General features: G+C 38.1%; 1 protein-coding gene across 1 annotated transcript in view; it reads right to left on the reverse strand.

Moving 5' to 3' along the window:
* Positions 1 to 20,291, reverse strand: part of LOC132711848 (vomeronasal type-2 receptor 26-like) — a 29,028-nt gene extending 8,737 nt beyond the window's left edge. The window contains exons 1-7 of the mRNA XM_087885261.1: positions 20,145 to 20,291; positions 18,674 to 18,913; positions 17,500 to 17,724; positions 9,988 to 10,212; positions 5,505 to 5,632; positions 4,612 to 4,903; positions 1,649 to 1,966 (exon numbers count right to left, since the gene is read on the reverse strand). Of these exons, the coding sequence (XP_087741387.1) occupies positions 1,649 to 1,966; positions 4,612 to 4,903; positions 5,505 to 5,632; positions 9,988 to 10,212; positions 17,500 to 17,724; positions 18,674 to 18,913; positions 20,145 to 20,291 (1,575 nt within the window). The remainder of the gene's footprint in view (positions 1 to 1,648; positions 1,967 to 4,611; positions 4,904 to 5,504; positions 5,633 to 9,987; positions 10,213 to 17,499; positions 17,725 to 18,673; positions 18,914 to 20,144) is intronic.
* Positions 20,292 to 20,808: the final 517 nt, after the last annotated feature.

Here is a 20,808-nt window from a genome sequence, read left to right on the forward strand (position 1 = left end):
CCCTCCCCTTCCAGTCCCTCCTCGCCTGGCCTGAGAGAGATGAGAAATGAGAGATGAGAGAGAGAGAGAGAGAGTCAGAGACAGAGACACACAGAGAGAGATACCTGTTTCCCACAGAAAACATTGGGGGCCCACAAAATCTGGGTAGGCGTGGCTGGGGGAGTGTCATGTGACTGGGTGGGAGTGAGTGATGTTGAGTTGGCCACACCCACCCAGGTTTTGTGGCTCCCAGTGTTTTCTTTTCTGTGGGAAATGGGTCCAAATGGCTCTTTGCGTGTTTAAGGTTGCAGACCCCTGCTCTAATCCCTTCACTGCTCCTTTGCAAGACTTGTCCAGTGATCTCAGGAAGCTGCTGGTGGAGGAAGGAGTTCGACCTATAGTTTGTTTGCATTACTCTGTTTTCTTTAACGTGACTCTAAAGGGGAAGCAGTCCAAAAATAGATCTTAAAAAATACATTCAGAGTCCATTACATAACCAGAAGCATTCATGAAACCACGGGAAGGGAGATAGCATTAAGAAAAGACCCAAGCTAACTCTTCCCTGAATCCATGGGGTATAAGGGGAGGAGGAGGGGGAGAAAAACTTTTGGCATGCAATGGCAAAAAGGTTAGCCATCCCTGCTATAATGCATAGAGCCAGAAGATTTGTGAGATTGTCTTCTCCCAAGAAAATCTGCCCATCCCACACAGTCTTAAAAGGAGGAGATACAGTAGTGGCCAAAATTGTGGAAACATTTTGGGAAAAGTGTATTTTCTAAAACTAGCTAATAACACCACTGTTTTGGGAGTAGTACCATAAAATTATATATTAATGGAAAGATAATTTAATCAAGAATGTAATGCAATAACTTTTAGGAAAGATTTGCTATTAGAATAGCAGTTACAGTATAAAGAAGAAAAGTGAAACACATAGAAAAAACGAGATATACAAAAATTATCACCATGTCAATTAATACTTAAGTTGGATAACCTTTAGCATGAATGATGGCCTTACAACGTCTTCCAATGGAGTGAACCAAGTCTTTTAGTTCTGCAGCTGTTATAATGTGAAACCAAGACTGAATGATTGCTTCTATTAACTGGGTTTTATTGCTGGGTCGCTTCTGACTAACAAATTTCTTTAGTCAGCTCCATAGATTTTCAATTGGGTTAAGGTCTGGGCTATTCCCAGGCCATTCCAGCAGTGGAATAGGATTATCTTGAAACTAAAAAAAAAAGTGGTTCTATTAGCCATCAAACCTCAAAATACACTTTCCCCAAAAGGTTTCCACAATTTTGGCCACTGCTATACTGCAAGTTCCCTCGTGTAGCCCTCTTGGGGACATAGCAAGCCTTGTCAGTGATGTGTGGATCAATCTGCCCCTGTTTCCAAAGAGAAGAGAGACATTAGATGGTAGTTGATTGAATGAGGAGAAAGGTGCCTAAACTGTGAAGACTGAATAATATTCCTTTTTGAAGCCAATTTAAAAGGAGAATACATTGCTAAAGAAAGGAATATAAAAGGGAGAGGAATAGAAACTTGGAATTTTGTTTATATAGTAGTCAAAACACCTGTGTTTTTTTTTTTCCAGAATAGCTATCCGGTTCTTACAATTTCCAAAGTGGATTCTTGACTGCAAGAGAGATGCATGGAACAGCAAAGAAATACCTGCCAAGCCTTCAGCCTTGGAGCTTCCAAATTCTTGCCACCTTGCCTCCTTGTCCTCTTCAATCTGGACACATAGGCTGCATGTAAGGCCCGGGCCACAGCCCAGATGGTGTTGTAAATGAAATAGTTATCTAGACACAAGATTGGATCCATCATGTGCTGGGGCAGAGCCTGTAGATCTTCTCGCTCTCTGCAGCGACTCCAGACTTTCACAGAAAAGGCATCCTTGTTGTAGGGGCACATAAAGGATTTCTCTGCCAGGTGTTTAATGAACGAATAAAGATGTCCAAACCCACCATATTTTCCCATCTGATTTGTCTTCAAAAGAAAGGAAACCATGCTACGAAGGAATGGAAAGGACAACCTGTGCTCTGTGAAATAAAGGTTCATGTCCCAAAGCACTGTTGTCACTATGATTTTTCCAGCAACAGGTTGCTTAATTCTTTCACTTACCACATACAGAATTGCTAGTCCTGCACTGATTGAATTAAACTCTGCAGCATAAAGAAAAGTATTCACTTGCCTCCAATTGTGATATTCTTGAAAATCTATGGACATTTTTTGAATAGTTGGTAAAAAGACCTGTGATATGACTGGACAAATGCCATTTTGAATCAGCATTAAAGTCAACGTTTTCATGAATATCTGCCCCTGGTCAGTGTCCGGAGCAATCAGACCAACCAAAGTCCACTTAAAATGGAGGAGCAGTTTAACCATCCCTGAATACTGGAATCCTTCTGCAGGGAGCATCGGGTAGAAGAAAGGAAACCCAGATTTATCCATCAGAATCTGAGAAACAAAATTGTAACTAATCTGAAAAGGAAGGAAAAGTGGTATTTTAATCTAAAACCCATGACAGGTGTAAGACACCGATTCTTTTTTTTCCTTCCATATGTTTTTATTTTTTATTCAAAACAAAGTTAAATTACCAAACTCCAAAAAATCCTGAGAAGACAAAAAAGAATAAGAAACACAAAATACAAAACAATCAAAGCATTAAAAAGCAGAAAAACACATATTATACGCATATTATGCCCTCTAGTTGAATACTGTTTAATATATTACTATCACATTAATTCCTATCCCTTGTGAAACTAGCTCTCCCAAAAAGTTTAAATTACTAAATCTATTTGCAACTTGTTGACCTGCCTTCTCTATGTTATATTAATGACAGAATCATTAGTAGAACAATAAGAGTGAAACAGAACAAAATTAAAGTTTCAAAACTCTCTGTTAACAAGCTGTTACTGTAATCCACTCGTAGAAAATTTATCACGGCATTTTATCGATCCTAAATAATCCCAAGAGTTATAAATAGATCATCCTGGATCAAATATCCATGTTTGTTTTTTTTAATATCATCTCTTGTCAATTGTTGTTTTATTAAATATAATAAATTCAGTCTCCGGAATAGGTCTATCTTCTAACCAAAGTGCAAGAAGAAGTAGTTGCCAGTTAACGGTAATAAATCCATCCAGTCTCCCTCAAGCTTCATAGAGGAAAGGAATTTGTTTTTCCCCCTTCCAGTCAAAGCTATGATGCTGAAGAAATGTACATACTTAAATTTCGAAAGAACAGATGAAATCCACATTACTGGTTCTCTAGCTGTGAGGCTATCTCTTAGAACAGGAACTGGATCAAAATCCTTTTGTGTATCTTTATCCAAAGATAAAGCTTCGGATGATAACAGTTTTTGAACAATCATAGTCTGATCAAGCTTTTGAAAGAAAAATCCAGCTAGAAGCTACCTATTTTACCACCCTCCTTTCTTAGGTTTCAGACACTGTTCAGTCATTTTAATCTTTAAAATTTAGGGAACAAAAAAAAAATACATTTTTCTTTTATATTTCAGTCCAAAGTTATAAGAACAATTCAATAGAAATAAACTCCAGATATTTTGCAAATTCAGAAATTACAGAATCCAATGGTGGGAGTCTAATCACTCTTCACCGCCCCCCCTCCTCCGAACACTGCCATTCTTTCCATATGGAAGGGACAGAGGTTATCCAGAACAACATATATCAAAAGAAACACAGAAACAAACAAAAAACAATTAGAATTGCAAGGGGTTGAAATAAATCAACATTCAACCACTAATCAACTTTTAAAGCAAAAAGCAGAAGAAAATAATAAATTTAAAAAGTGAAAATTAATACTCAGGCATGCTTAGAAAATGAGATCACTTGAAATGAAGTTGTATATGCCCAGTGATTTTAGGATTGCTTCGAGAGGGAATGGAAATCTTCAAGAATTCTTCCCCCCCCTCCACTTCACCACTGGGTCCATGATCACCCTGAAGTTGGATTCAATCACTCCTAAGTGCTCCCATTCAGTGGTGATTTTCAACCAGTTCTATCTGGTTCGAGCAAACTGGTAGCCTCGGTTGCGGGAGGCTCTGCCCACCTGCCCGGACTTAATCATGTCCCATTTTTGACGCTCTGTGCATGCACGCAGGTGGCGCATGTGACTGAAGCGAAGGTAAGAGAATACCATCCTTGCTCCCATTCAAAACCAGGGAATAGCCCTGCAGAAGAATCAGTTTTAGCAGTGAAATCAGCAGATCGTCACTAAGAGAGAAAAAACCCTTTTATCATGCAGCAGCCATCTTGGGAGGAAAACTTCTTTTACCACGCAGCAGCCAATTCTTTCTTTGATGGAGGGTTAGTTCCACTCTTTGCAGTGAAGACTTCTCTACACACCCATTGCTTTATGTATTGCTTCTTTCCCCATTTGCTCCTTCAGGGAACATTTTTTTTTTAATCCTAGGAAAAGATCCCCAAATCTGAACTGGAAAGGTGGCAAGGGCAGATATGCTTGCTTTATTCTTTCCCTCCCTTTGGATAATCTGAACCAACATCCTTAAGACCAATCATTTCCATAACAAACTCTGATCTTCATATACAAGGGAGGACCTCTGGTTGAAAGCTATGTGATAAAAGCTGGCCTTTCCAACAAAGACTCACCTGTGGGATTTTGTAGGTGCCCAGCATGGATGATATCTGGATGGAGAGACCAGTTTCGGTCCCTTCCAGGACAGCCACTGTGTTTCTCTGTCTCCCACAACTGTAGTTGGGGACATTGGCCTCCCCAACTGAAAGCAGATCCAGCAAAGCATCCGAAGTCTTTCTTGAATCAAAATAACTTTCATAGATATTGTAACCCAGAGTGATGTTGGGTAAGATATAGGGATCCTTGTTGATATCCTGGGTGGCTAAAACAAAGGATAGGATTTTCCAGTATTCTGTCAATTGCATCCTGCAGGGATAAGATATTAAACATACAGTAAACAATGAAAACAATATTTTATTTAAAGCCTTTTTAGAAATATAGTTCTAATCAGGATTTGTCCAAGAATCAATCTGAATTGATTATAGCAATCTTGAAAAAAGTGGCATAAACACATAATTTAACATATATATCAATAAAATCAATAAAATCTATATTTTATTTCAAAAGCACTAATTACCAATGAATATAAGATCCCCACCTCCCCAATAAAATAAATGATTCATTTTCAGTGAAGGGAAGAAATATATCATTCTTGCAATATTTGTGTTCATGTTGACCCATTAACTGGGGGGAAGGCAGGCATAGAAGAGAGGGACCATCCTTTCCTCTCTATCCACAGTCCATCACTGCTTCTAATATGTCAAGGAGAGAATGGCCGTTTGTTCCTCATAGTCAAGAAAACCAGAAGATTCCTGCTGGAAGATTGTACTTGAGAATTTCAAAGGAGACTCATCAGCTGCAGGATCTAAAATAGATCCCCAAAGGTGACAATGAAAAATATCTGCTGGAGCTTTGGAATAAATCAAAAACAAAGTAGCTCTAATGCAATGCTGGAAGATTGACGTACCCCAATACTTGTGTCAAAGGAGAGTTTTTGAAACGTAGTCTCTCAAACTTAGCCTGAGTTGCAGAGATTATACCACCAATGGAAACCTCTCCTGGTTTGTAACGATTCTTTGGATCCACTAGATCCCTCTGTAGAGTAAGGGGGCATTTGTTCTTAAGCATTCCCCAGATTTCCTGGACCCACAGAAGTAATTGAAATAGCAACATGATTTGTGTTCCTGGTGGAGTGTTTAATCCTGTGTGTGATTTAAGCAAAGAACGAGAAGATGTTGTGGAAGAAAACGTTGTATTTCAGACAGAATTTAGCCAAGACTTCACTTCTGAAGTGTACAGGAAAAGACAATTCCCCGCCTTCCCTGAAGATGATCTCAGTCTCACTTTTTCTCTCTCATTTGTGCACCCATAGATTTCCAGTGCCATAGCCTCAGTCGTCAATGTTTTTGTGTGAAACCAAGGTGAAAAGCTATATTTGATATATGTTTGTGTCAAATCTGAACACTTTCAGAAAAGTCTTTGGAGAATTAGCACCAAGACAACAACTAAATCCGTATAATTTGGATAATAGCAACAGGAAGAGAAGTCACAGAGGAGGTCCATTCTTTGGAGATGAGCTACTGAGGAGAACTTGGCTCCAAATGTCCTTAAGAGAGTATCTTCATGGAAACCATTGTCAAAAGAGAGTTTTGGGATGTATGTAAAGAATCACACATTGATCTTAGTATATTTTGGTCTCTACTTTAGTTTTCTTATCATGTCAGCCAAGGATCTACTGATGTTCCTCTTTTGAATAACGATAATAAATGTAGTATGCAAAACATGTTCTCTTTTATTTCTTTCATGTAGCTTACCAAAACCATAGCAAATATCCCAAGGATAAAGCCTTATTTTGATTAATTTGGTCAATAATTGACTTTAGGTCCTCCTATTTCATTATTGTCATTTTTTAGAATGACAGTTCTATATTGGAGTGAAAAAAGTTTTTCCTTGCTCAAAGCATTTCACATTAGATGTCTCTGGAAGTATGTATGGGCTTTGTTTTTCCCTTCCCACAGGAATGCATGCCATCCCAGTTGGAGATTGTGGCCCTCTAGCGTTAATACCCTTTTGTTGTTTAATTGGACCCAATCTTTAAGCCACATCGCTGCTGCCACTTGATAATGTAACTCCCAATGAAGGAGGCTGAAACCTCCTTCAGTTCTATTATTTTATTTAATTGTTCAAAGAAGGTTTTCCCCAATCATATTGGTATTGTTTGGAAGATATATAACAATTTGGGTAGTACATTCATTTTTATTGTGGCGATTCTGCCAATTAGAGTTATTTGTAATTTTGCCCAATTATCTAAATCTTTTTGTATCTGTTGTACTAATTTATCATAATTATCCTCTTTTATCGAGGAGCATTTCGCCTCATATTTTTAATTATTGTATTTTGAAAGTAGGAAAAAAATGATTAATACAGAAATAAAATATCAGTATGTGAACAAAGAAGTTACAAAAGTTAGGGGAGTTTGTAGATGTACTAGAATTTATTGCAAAAATTCAGACAGAAAGTAACACAAAAATGATTGTGAGCAGTTGGATTTGTTCAAAATCTCTCTTAGAATTAGGAGTGATTTTCTAACATGACTTGAAAAATTATTGACTTTCCTGGGCAGGGTTGATGGGAGGGAGATTAAAATGTGATTTCTTTTTGGGTCAGAATTACCAACTGATATTTTAGGACATACCTATCCAGAGTTGACTTTTCTATTTTATTTTGACATCACATGTTCTTTTGTATTCAAATGTGGCCTTAGCAAAATAATGAAACACTTGGGCAGGAAGATGCAGCCCAGAAGTCCTGCATTGGAGGCCAAGATGGAGAAGACCTGCACAGCCACCATGTACTTCCCTTTGGTGCTCAAGTAGGTGGGCAGGAAGGAGACCCAGACACTGCAGAAGACCAGCATGCTGAAGGTAATCAATTTGGCTTCATTGAAAGACCCAGGCAGATTCCTGGCTAGGAAAGCCACTGTGAAGCAGACGGCAGCCAGGAAGCCCATGTAGCCAAGGGCACCATAGAACATGGCAACAGAGCCTTCATTGCACTGTAGAATGATTTCTGCAGATTGTGAGTGCGTGTCGGACTCAGGGAAGGGGGGGAAAGCAGCCAGCCAGATGCTGCAGAAGACAACTTGGAGGCCAGAGCAACAAAGGATGATGGAGTTGGCCAATCTCTTTCCAAGCCATCTCTGAACATTATTCCCTGGTTTTGTGGCCCAGAAGGCCAGCACCACTGTGATGGTTTTGGCCAAGACAGCAGAAATGGCAGCAGAGAAGATGATGCTGAAGGCTGTTTGACGCAGAAGACAGGTGACTCTCCTTGGCTGGCCAATGAACAAGAAGGGGGTGAAGAAGGAAAGCAGGAGACAAACAAGAAGGATATAAGAGAGATCCCGATTGTTGGCTTTGACTATGGGAGTTTCTTGGAATTTAATGAAGGTTCCCAAGATAAAACATGTGATCAAAGAGAGAAACAAGGCAATGGAAGTTAAGATGATTCCCAATTTTTCTTGATAAGAAAGGAAAGTCTTAATCTTGGGGATACAGCAATCTCGATTGTTGTTTGGATGTTGATCTACTGGACATTTGCTGCATTCTTCTGTGTCTAAAAAAGAGCAAGAGTAACATCTACTTTAAATTGATCGCTTTCTATAACGCTAAAATACTCTGTTTAAGCATTGCCTGGACAGCCAACTGTTAAGGAAGCTTAATTTGGCTTCCTCAAATGCGGAAGGGAGTGAACTCAGGGCCTCAATGTTCTCTTTTAAGTCTGATCATTTTGAAAGGACATTTATTTCTCTGATGAAATCAGTCGTTTGTTACCAATGACAAGTTGATCTTGAAGCCATTTTAAAAAAAGTCATTTCCAGATTTAGCTATGATTTTACAGTCTAGGGCCATGATGACGAAGCTATTGCATGCATGGCCAAAATGGTACGCGAAGTCATGTGCCCAAAATGGCATGCGTGACCTTGCCTGTTTATCTTCCGGGTTTCTGGTGCACATACACACGTGACAATCAGTTGTCCTTCGCATGCACTGCAGTGCCAAAACCTGGTCTGTGCATGCACACTGGCCAGCTGATTGTCGGGTGCGCATGCATGCCAGAACCCGGAAGTTTAGCTTTTCCAGAGCGCAATCCCTTTGCGTGTGCAGTAGTGCCGAAACCTGGCCTGCATATGAGCACCAGCCAGCTACTCGTTGGCCATTCATGCGCACTAGAACCCAGAAATTTGGCTTTTCTGGAGCGTGATACTGATGAGCGTGCGCACATGAGGTTTCCGGGTGACCTTTTTGGCACTTGGTGCCGAAAAAGTTCGCTATCAGTGGTCTAGGGTCTAGGGTATTGTTTACTGTCTGGATAACAGGTGTTTTCCCCAGTTTCCTGCCCCTCTCATTCATGCCTGCTTCCTATTGGGCAGGCATTTTGAAGACGTTTTTGGAACTTTTGGTTTTTAAGGGAAATGTGGAGAATGGAAATTAATTTGAAACATTATTTGAAAGTGCCACCCACCTTCCATGGTGGAGATGGTTCCTTCAGCACAGGGAAGACAGTCATAGCAGCAGATGGGCTTCCCTTCCTGACCCACCTTCATGAATCCTGGATGGCAGCTTTCCCCACATCTGGAAGGAGGCAGGGGCTGGACAGAGGGAGTAAGACCAGTGGTGAAATCCAATTTTTTTTACTACCGGTTCTGTGGGCGTGGCTTGGTAGGTGTGGTGTGGCTTGGTGGGCGTGGCAGGGGAAGGATACTGCAAAATCTCCATTCTCTCCCCAGTCCTGTGGGAAAGATATTGTAAAATCTCCATTCCCACCCCACTCTGGGGCCAGCCAGAGGTGATATTTGCCGGTTCTCCAAACTACTCATAATTTCTGCTACCGGTTCTCCAGAAACTGTCAGAACCTGCTGGATTTCACACCTGAGGAAGACCATCCAGAAAATGCGTTATGATTTAATTTCCAGAAAGGGGCAGAAGAGGAAGGGGTTCTGATCCCCAGTTTAAGAGTGAGCTTTTCTAAATGTGAAGCCTATATAATCATTTTATATTGTATGTATTTTAATTTTGGCTGTTCACCGCCCTGAGTCCTTCGGGAGAAGGGCGGTATACAAATTTAAATAATAAATAAATAAATAAATAAAATATCCACAACCTGCTTGTTTGCATGTTGCTTCTCTTTTCTTCTTCCTTTCTGCAGTAATTTTTGTACAGTTCCATTTTTAGTTTAGGTTCTAAATTTGCGTACTAAATTTCTCAAGGTAAAGTTTAATACATTCTTTTTCTTTTGGGAAAATAAACTGAAACGTACCCTGGCTCACATATGCATACTTTCACAGAAGACTTGTGAATAATCTCCTGAAGTAGTTAAGATATATTTCTCACACACAGTTTTCTATCAATATAAAGACCCTCTTGTGTCTGTAGGAGGATGTTCCTCACCTTGTTCAGCTTATCCATCTCTGCCACACTCTTTGGATGAACTATAAACTTGAAATCCAGGGATCCCTGTTTTTCTAAGCTGCCAAACATCATTCTGTGAATTTTCCTGTTGTGAAATAGCCACTCAACAATGTCCAGATCTGCTGTCAGGTCTCCCTTCTCATCCAGATACACTCCAGCTATGGATCTATTATAGAACTCAGAGTTTCCAAGGAAGGGGTGAAACTGGAATGGAAGAGAAAATAGGAACGTTTAACTGAATAATCAGATTTCTATTCTAAGACCCCTTTGGGAAAAATGAAGGTTTCGGATTCATTTTCCAAATTTGGGAAATATACAAATAGAAAGATAAATCAGGAAATCAGGAAAATTTTACTAGATTTACAAAGTAGCTGGTCAATGATATGAAGACTTTTTTGGAATATCAAAGATGGAGAAAGAGGAAATTTGTTACGTTCTGGAATGAATTAAAGTCAAGACTATAAAATGCAAACGGAAGAAATATAAAGTTGGACCATTTGATCAGGGATTATTTATTTGTTTGACATTTCTGGTAGCTTCTAATAGTTTCTGAACTAGGAGTGAATAAGGTTCCTCTCTCTTGCACTTTTTATTATTTTTTTTCTTGATTTCTCTTCATATTTTATTTTAGTCTCTATTGTGGTTATTATATATTAAAAACATTAATAAGAGTTTGAATAAGGAAAAGCTGCCTAATTTATGAAGACCTCATACTATTTATTTATTTATTCATTTATTTTTTCGCATTTCTATGCCGCCCAACTCCCAAGGGACTCTGGCCGGCTTACAACAGAGATTAAAACAATGCAACAATATCTCATACAAAAGTTAAAAGAAGACATTAAAACATTAAAATGTTAAAACACTGTCATAAGTAAATGCCTTATTCTATAACAAGAGATATGTATATATGTACAGGATATTAAGAGTTAACTTATTCCTCCTCCATTAATGTATTCATATGTAATCACCCTCATCCTTGACTCCTCCCCTTTGATATAAATAGAGAGTGCTTTTACCTCATGCTTGCTTCTCACTGTAAATCTGACAGAATAAGTAGAATGCCTATTATGAATAAATACTTCTTTAACTGAAGAAATTACTTCTGAATTCATTATTGAGTCTGATCCTCAAAATATTGTAACAAACTGGTAGCAGAGGATGGTTAAACTGACTCAATAAAATACAATATGCCTAAGAAAGAAAACCTCAAGAATAAAAAAGAAAGACCCAATACCAGGGCAAATGATAAAGAAACAAAAACAGATCAAGAAATGATCGACGAACCAATAAATATAACAATCAAAGAATCTGAAGATAACACCACAGACATCGAAGAAACAGCAGATGAAACTGACAACCAAGAAGAGAACGAAATAAAAGACAAAGACCTCAGATCGGAGATACTGAGGCTAATAAAAAGTCAAAAAGATGACCACAAACTCATCGCGGAACTCCGAGGCTTCTTGGAAGAAAACGGAGCAGCGAGAGAAAAAGACATTGAAAAAGCCAAACCCGAAAATACAAAAATGGTGAGCGAACCTACAACGAAAGAAAAAATGACCAGAAGCAAGACCAGAAGTCCCGCTCAAAATTTTGAAAGGCAGCCATCTTTTCTTCAACCGGCAACAGAAATGAACACGGCTGAACCAATCAGAATGCACCATTCAAAAACTCTGGCGCGAAAAAACACAAAAAATAACAAAAAATATACTTATTCTTCTGAAGAATCAGAAACAGATACAGAAGAATCCTCCACCGAACTAGAAATCGAAACGCCCATGAGAAAACTATTTAAAACATTTAGCTCAAATCTAACAATTTCAAAAGAATCGATGAAAGCCCATAATACAAAAATACAAAAGAGACGAAGAAATAAACAGACACCTCTAAGCCTGCACGACTCGATCCGGACAACGATGATGACGACGCCTGAACCCAGAGGGCCCTGCGAACTTTCCCCCACACCACAAACGATCCAAAGAACAAAGTACCCCAAGCGAAAAAGCTCCAAAGAGAAGAGACGAACCACAGCTGCCAGCAGAACACCCAAGATCGAGCCGGAGACCGAATCATCAGAAGGAGAGCACTACGAGGGAGCTACAGCAAAGAGAACCTCTCCCAGCGGCTTCAGCAGAGAAATGACCAACGCGTATGCGCAGATGAACACAGAGAACTACAATGAACTTTATGAAGAAGGAGAACCTCTCAAGCTCATCAGCAGAATACCCACACCATTCTGCAATTTTCAACATCTACAGGATCATGGGCTACCCACAGTTGTAAGTAGTGGGAATAATAATATTGGGAATCTACCTAATGATTTCCCAAAACTTAGAATTGATGGCATCAACTTACAGGAATGGTGTCAACAAATTCAGGTTGTCTTTATGAAAGAAAATTTATTATTTTTTATAACCAATCCTCCCAAAAGACCTTGGAATCTAAAAATAGACTGCCTGCATCACAGAGCATTCTATTTAATAATTTCTAGCATATCACCTGCCATGTACTACAGTATTAAGCATAATCTTACTGTTTCAGAAATAATTCAATGCATGTTTAAATTGTTTCATAGTGAAAGTGTAGCAACAACCACTAGAATGTCTAAAGATTTCTTTTCAGCCAAATTAAGATCTGGAATCACCATAAGTGAACATTTAATATCCTTAAACAAAATCAGAGCAGAATTACATCTAAGAGGAGAAATAATATCAGAACAGACAATGAAAAGCGTTATCCTTAACTCATTAGATTCATCATGGGATAACTACATATCACACTTAGACTCAATCAATCTAGGATACTTATCCATAGAAAGTCTGTCAAATAAGTTAATAGCTGAAGATAATTTGAGGAAAAGTCGATACAATGCATACACAGAACACAGACAGGCAAAAAGAGTAGCCTTCCAAGAGAATCACCAAAAAACAATTGAATGTTACAATTGTGGATCCAGAAAACACTCTAAGGGAGATTGCCCCATGTTTCATAGGGAAAGACAAAACCGTGATTATAGGGGTAGATATCAAGACAGGCAATTATCTATTGATAGATACAGATATAGGGACTCCCCAAACTACAGAGAACACAGAAAGGATAGAGATAATTCAAGGGATAGAAAATCAGGATCATTAAATGGATTAGATAAACATAACAATGTCATCACACAAAATTCAAAAAATAATGCTTGGCTCATAGATTCAGGGGCGACCAATCATACAACAAATAACAAGAAAATACTGTCTTCATTCACAAATGATAAATTTATGATAAGAGTAGCCAATCAAGAAAATGTTCAAGTCATAGGGAAAGGAAATGTAAATATACCTGGTTTAGGTAAAATAGAGGGGGTATTGTTGATACCAGAAATATCACATAACATACTTAGTGCAGTGAAATTAAGCCAAGATTTCAACATAAATATAATCTTCTCTGGAGGAAAAGCAATACTAGAAAGGGATGGGACTAAATTGAATAGTGTGATTATCGAAGGGGGACTACCCTTTCTTGTGACAGAAGATAAATGGTTGCATAACATTAATGCAAACACTGATGACGACATTAACATAGACAGTGAACATAGTAACATCAATGACAATGAAGAACCCAAAACACACTATAATCACAAAGACACACCCACTAGTGATACACACAATAACAGAAGGCCCAATATAGGCAAACCAATTCATGATGAATGTGCACACATGTTGCATAGAAAATTGGGACATGCAAGTTTCCCTGTAATACAAAAAATGATTGAACATGCTGATGGCGTTAAAATAAAGGATTGTAAAAACTATTTGGAATGCTCAGTATGTAAATCCTCAAAACTCAGAACTAACCCAAAACCAAAGAGGGCAACAAGAACCTCTAACCAAATTTTTGATCTGGTACATATGGATCTGGTTGGCCCATTAACACCATCCATCACATACAAAAAAAGATATTTCCTAACTATTGTAGACGACTATAGCCGTTATGGATTTGTTTATACTCTAAAACACAAAGATGAAACTTTCCAAAAATTCAAAGAATTTTACAAACGTGTAGAAACACAACACAATATCAAAATAAAACAAATCATGACAGATAGGGGATCCGAATTCATGTCAAAAGAATTCTCACAATGGATAAAAGACAAAGGGATGCTACACTTCACGTCTAGCCCATTTTCTTCTTTTCAGAATGGTACAGCAGAACGAAAGAACTCGACACTGCAAACCATGATTAGATGTACATTAGAAGATGCTGGTTTAGGAAAACAATTCTGGTCAGAAGCATTACTATATTCAAACTATACTCAAAATAGGACCTGGTCTAGCATCCTAAATAAAACACCATATGAAGTGATGTACAATAGGAAACCAAAAATATCACACATGCACATATTTGGAGTTACAGCAGACGTACACATACCAAAACAATTAAGACGTAAGGGAGATAACGTATCCAGAAGGCTCAGATTCATGGGATACGAAACAGGCACAAAAGGATATAGATTCATTGACAGTAATAACAAATTCATAGTCTCAAGAACAGCAGTGTTTCATGAACAGGCCAACTGGTCTAAGATACATCTTAACGAGATAATCCAAAATACGAAATCAAACATTAAACAACAAGACAGAATAGAGAGAGAGAAACATGAACATAACACACATGATGACAAAAACAAAACATGGACAGGTAACCATACCAGGATAAAAACAGATTCATTAACCAAAAAGGAAGCAAGATATCTACACGATAATGAGAGCATACCAATAAGAACAATCAGGTGCAACAGAAACCAATTACCTAATAAGTATAAGGATTATATAATGTGTATGAATGACGAGATACCAACACCTAACACATACGAGGAAGTGTTGAAACTTCCCATGGAGGAGAGAGAAAAATGGGAATCAGCCATAACAAGAGAAATGAACAGCTTGCATGAATTAGGTGTATTCACACCAGTCCCTGCACCTAAGGACAAGACAATTATAGGCACCAGATGGATATTCAAAATTAAAGATTTAGAAGAGGGTAATAAATTATATAAAGCTAGATTAGTCGCACAAGGTTACACTCAAAAATATCCTGAGGATTACACTGACACATACTCTCCCACTGTAAGAACTGAAAGTGTTAAGACAGCTTTGGTCATAGCAGCTATACTCAACCTTGATGTCTTCCAATATGACGTACAGACTGCATACTTACATGCAAAACTCGATAAAGAGATATATGTAAGGGCACCACATAGCCAATGTACAAACAGAGATGAGACCTGGTTACTTAACAAAAGCTTGTACGGATTAAAACAATCCGGCAAGCGTTGGTATGAATGTCTAGTCAGCGTGCTTAAAAATATGGATTTCAAAGCCACAACTGCAGACAATTGTTTTTTTGTTAGAAGGGAAGGTGAATCATTAGAATTTGTGTTAATCTATGTGGATGATATTTTGTATATAGGCAAACATAAAGAAAAGAAAGACTTATTTGTATCCAAGCTAAGTGAACATTTCTCTTTAAAGTCGCTAGGAAAGGTAAACAAATACCTTGGAGTTCAAATCAATAAGACAAGAAAGGGATTCAGATTATCTCAGAGAGATAAAATTATAGAACTTCTGGAAAAATGCAATTTAAGAGATGCCAAACCCTGTGATACTCCTATGCAGACTGATTTTCTAAGGAATATGGATGAATCTTCTCCTGAATTCGAGAACAATACATTGTATAGATCAATTATTGGTTCTCTCTTGTATATATCTAATTGGACCAGGCCTGATATAGCTCTACCACTTAATCTATTATCTAGACATGTAAGTAAACCACTCATGTATCATTGGGAAGCAGTTAAACGAATACTAAGATATCTAAAGCACAGCATAGATTTCTGCCTACTCTTAGAACCCAATAATGTTAAAGAGCCTATTATCACCAGTTACGCAGATGCAGACTGGGCAGGTGACATCAAATGTAGAAAGAGCACCTCAGGTTATGTATTATTTTTAAATGATTGTCCAATATTCTGGTACACTGGGAAGCAAGATTTAGTAGCGACTTCCACAACAGAGGCAGAATACGTCTGTTTATCTAAAGCCTCAAATAATTTAGTGTGGTTTAATGATTTATTATCTGATATCTGGAAAAATCCAATACTACCATTTGTCATACATGAAGATAATAAGGCAGCTATTGAAATATCAAGATCTGACGCCATTGGTCAAAGGTCCAGACATATAGATATCAAATTTAAACACGTGAGACAATTATCTCAGGATGGATTCATTAAAGCAATCCACTGCGAAACCTCAGAACAAATAGCTGATATATTAACTAAACCTTTACCTTCTAAACAACACAAATACTTGACCTCAAAATTACAAGTACTATATATTTCTGAATCCGAATGCAATCATTGTTATATATCGAATCGGCATTTAGAGGGGGATTTGTCATAAGTAAATGCCTTATTCTATAACAAGAGATATGTATATATGTACAGGATATTAAGAGTTAACTTATTCCTCCTCCATTAATGTATTCATATGTAATCACCCTCATCCTTGACTCCTCCCCTTTGATATAAATAGAGAGTGCTTTTACCTCATGCTTGCTTCTCACTGTAAATCTGACAGAATAAGTAGAATGCCTATTATGAATAAATACTTCTTTAACTGAAGAAATTACTTCTGAATTCATTATTGAGTCTGATCCTCAAAATATTGTAACAAACACATACACTCCAATTTGTGGCTGGGTCTCGCAAGATCACTATAATGAGATCAACGGCCCCAGGCCTGCCGGAAGCGCCAGGTCTTCACCGCTTTCCGGAAGGCCAATAGGGTGGGGGCGGTCTGGACTTCAGGAGGTAATTGGTTCCAGAGAGCCGGGACAGCCACAGAGAAGGCCCTCCTCCGCAGGCCCACCAGCCGACATTGTTTAGCTGACGGGACCCGGAGAAGACCCACTCTGTGGGATCTTACCAGTCGCTGAGAGCTATGTGGTAGATATTGTTTTTGAAGCCAATTTAAAAGGAGAATACATTGCTAAGAAAGGAAGTGCAGAAGATAGAAGAATGGGGAATTTATTTATTTATTTATTTATTTATTTATTTGATTTGATTTCTATACTGCCCTAATCCCGAAGGACTCAGGGTGGTGCACAGCCAAACAATAAAACACATACATACAAAATTTTAAAGTAGAATAAAATCAAATTAAACAATTTTGGCCCCGACAAATTTAAAACCCCAAACTTTTAAAACCAATTTAAAATTGAATGTATAAAATACCAAAAGATATTTAAAAATTAAAAATCTTTTATAAAAGAGGGAGAAAATTAGGCCAGGCCCGCCTAAATAAATTGAATAAAATTCAATTTATTTTTTTACAGTCGGAATACATTTGTTTTGTTTTTTCCAGAGTGGCTTTACTGTTCTTACAATTCTAAAATGGATTCTTAGCTGCAGGAGCGATACATGTAACAGCAAAGAAATACCTGCCAAGCCTTCAGCCTTGGAGCTTCCAAGTCCTTCCGACCTTCCCTCCTTGTCCTCTTGAATCTGGACACATAGGCTGCATGTAAGGCCCGGGCCACAGTCCAGATGGTGTTGTAAATGAAATAGTTATCTAGACACAGGATCCGATCCATCATGTGTTGGGGCAGAGCCTGTAGATCTTCTCGCTCTCTGCAGCGTCTCCAGACTTTCACAGAAAAGGCATCCTTGTTGTAGGAGCACATAAAGGATTTCTCTGCAAAGTTTTTAACGGACAAATAAAAATGTTTATATCCACCATATTTTGTCATTTGATTTGTCTTCAGAACAAAGGAAACAATGCTATGAATGTATTTAAAAAAGGTCCCCTCATCTATCAGATAAAGGGTTAAGTCCCAGAGCACTGTTGTCATGAGAACTTTTCCTGCAACAGATTCCTTAATTCTTTCAAGCACCAGATATAGAATTGCTATTCCTGTACTGATTGAATTCAACTCTGCAGCATAAAGAAAAGTGTTCACTTGCTTCCAGTTATGATACTCGTGAAACTTTATGGAGATTTTTTGTCCAGTTGGTGAAAAGGTCTGTGATACAACTGGACAAATGCCATTTTTTATCAGCATTAAAGTCAATGTGTTCATGAATTTCTGCCCCTGGTCAGTGTCTGGAGCAAGCAGACTAACCAAAGTCCACTGGAAATGGAGGAGAAGCTTGACCATCCCTGAATACTGGAATCCTTCAGCAGGAAGCATTGGGTAGAAGAAAGGAAAGGCAGCTTTATCCATCAGAATCTGAGAAACAAAATTGTAACTAATCTGAAAAGGAAGGAAAAGTTTCATCTGAGAAGCATGACAAATGTAAGATACAAATTCTGTCTCTAATGAAGGGTTAATTCCACTTCTTGCAGTGAAGGCTTCTCTATTCTCCCATTGATTCATGCATTGCTTTTCTCCCTTTTGCTCTTTGAGTGTAGAATATTTTATTCTAGAAAAAGTTTTCCAAATCTGAACTGGGAACATGGCAAGAGCAGATATATTTGCTTTTCCCTCCCTTTGGATAACCTGAACTATCATTCTTAAGAGCAATCATTTCCATAACAAACTCTGATTTTCATGTACAAGGAAGAAATTAGTTGAAAGCTGCATGATAAAAATGTTCTTCCCAGCAAAGACTCACCTGTGGAATTTTGTAGGTACCTAACATGGATGATATCTGGATGGAGAGGCCAGTTTCAGCCCCTTCCAGAACAGCCACTGTGTTTCTTTGTCTCCCACAACTGTAGTTGGGGACATTGGTTTCACCATCAGAAAGCAGGTCCAGCAAAGCATCCGAAGTCTTTCCTGAATCGAAATAATTTTCATAGATATTGTAACCCAGAGTGATGTTGGGTAAGATATAGGGATCCTTGTTGATCTCCTGGATAGCAAAAAGGAAGGATAGCATTTTCCAGTATTCTGTCGATTGCATCCTGCAAGGATAATACATTAAAAATACAGTAAACAATGAAAAGAATATTTTATTTAATGCCTTTTTAGAAATATAATTCTAATCAGTCTTTGCCCAAGAATTGGTCTGAATGGGATACAGCAATCTTGAAAAAATGTAGCATGATCATATACATTATCCTATACATTAATAAAACCTTTCCAATTATATTTCAAAAGAACTAAACAAATGAATCACAGCTTTGAGCATTTCATGACAAAGTATTTGAACTTTTATAGAACCTAAGAAGGCTAAGAGAGCTCCCAAAACCTCTTACATACTGAAGATCTGTGATTACATATCTGGGATTCTTTCAATTTATTCTTTGTTTTATGATGCTCAGTGCAACTGATGCCTAATGGAATCTATTTATTGTTAACTTTGGCTTACTCTTGAGGTTGCCACAGTATCCTTTCAGTCAGCCTAAGATTTCAGACTGACTTTAAATATTCTCACTTTTTCTCTATAGTTATTCTTTTCAGTATTTAATTTTGGAGTTGTTTGACGTATTTTTATGTATCAAATATATGTAAGTAACATAAACCCATGCAAAGAATGTGAAGCTATCATTCTTAAGAAAGCCAATAAGTTACTGATTCCTGCACATGTTTGCATTTTGATGTCCACTGTCGAAAGTCTTTGACTGGGCACTTAATTTACATTTGAATCATTATCAGATTAAGGCATTATTAGTTCAAAATAGGAATCACAGACAAGGGCACACAATGAAAGAATAAAGTCTGATTTTTTAAATTCTTTCATATTATCAATAAATGTAAAACACTCTCCCCACCCAATAAAATACGGGGGAGGTTATGACATTTTCAGTGAAGGGAAGAAATATAGCATTCTTGCAATGTTTATGTTCATGTTGACCCCTTGATTGGGGGGGAAGGCAGGAATAGAAGAGAGGGACCATCCTTTCCTCTCTATCTACAGTTTGTCGCTGCTCCAAGGATGTCAGGAATGGTTGTTTGTTCTTCAAAGTCAAGAAAACCAGAAGATGCAGGCTTGAAGATTGTACTTGAGAATTTCAAAGGAGACTCATCAGTTGCAGGATCTAAAATAGATCCCCAGATTTGAAAGGGAACAATGGCTGCTGAAACTTTTGAATGAGTCAGAAATAAAGGGTCTCTACTACAGTGCTGGAAGATTGACTTACCCCAATACCTGAGTCAAAGGAGAGCTTTTGAAACGTAATGTTCGAAACGTAGCCTGAGTTGCAGAGATTATGCCACCAATGGAAAGCTCTCCCGGTCTGTAATGATTCTTTGGATCCACTAGATCCCTCTGTAGAGTCAGGAGGCATTTGTTCTTAAACACCCCCCTGATTCCCTGGGCCCACAGAAGGAGCTGAAACAGCAGCATAATTTGTGTTCGTGGTGGTGTGTTTAACCTTGTGTGTGGTTTGAACGAAGAGTGACATGAAGTTGTGGAAGAAAGCTTTTGTATTTTAGATCTATAGGAGAAAACACCTCCCCACGTCCTCTGAAGATGATCTCAGCCTCACTTTGTCTCTCTGGACTGATTTGTGCACTCACAGATTTCCAATGTCACGGTCTCAGCGCTCAATGCTTTTGTGTGAAATCAAGGTGAAAACATATATTTGATATATGTTTGTGTCAACTCTGAAAGCTTCCAGAAAAGTCTTTAGAGACTTAACAAAAACAACTAAATCAATATAATTTAGATAACAGCAACAAGAAGAGAAGTTACAGAGGAGGTCCATCTTTTGGAGATCAGCTCCTGGCTCCAAACATCCTTAATAGAATATTTTCAAGGAAACCAGGGTCAACAGAGAGTTTTGGGATATATGTAAATAGTCA

This window comes from Pantherophis guttatus, chromosome 2 (assembly GCF_059756535.1).
Source record: "Pantherophis guttatus breed Tessera chromosome 2, ASM5975653v1, whole genome shotgun sequence".
NCBI classification, from domain to species: Eukaryota; Metazoa; Chordata; class Lepidosauria; order Squamata; family Colubridae; genus Pantherophis; species Pantherophis guttatus.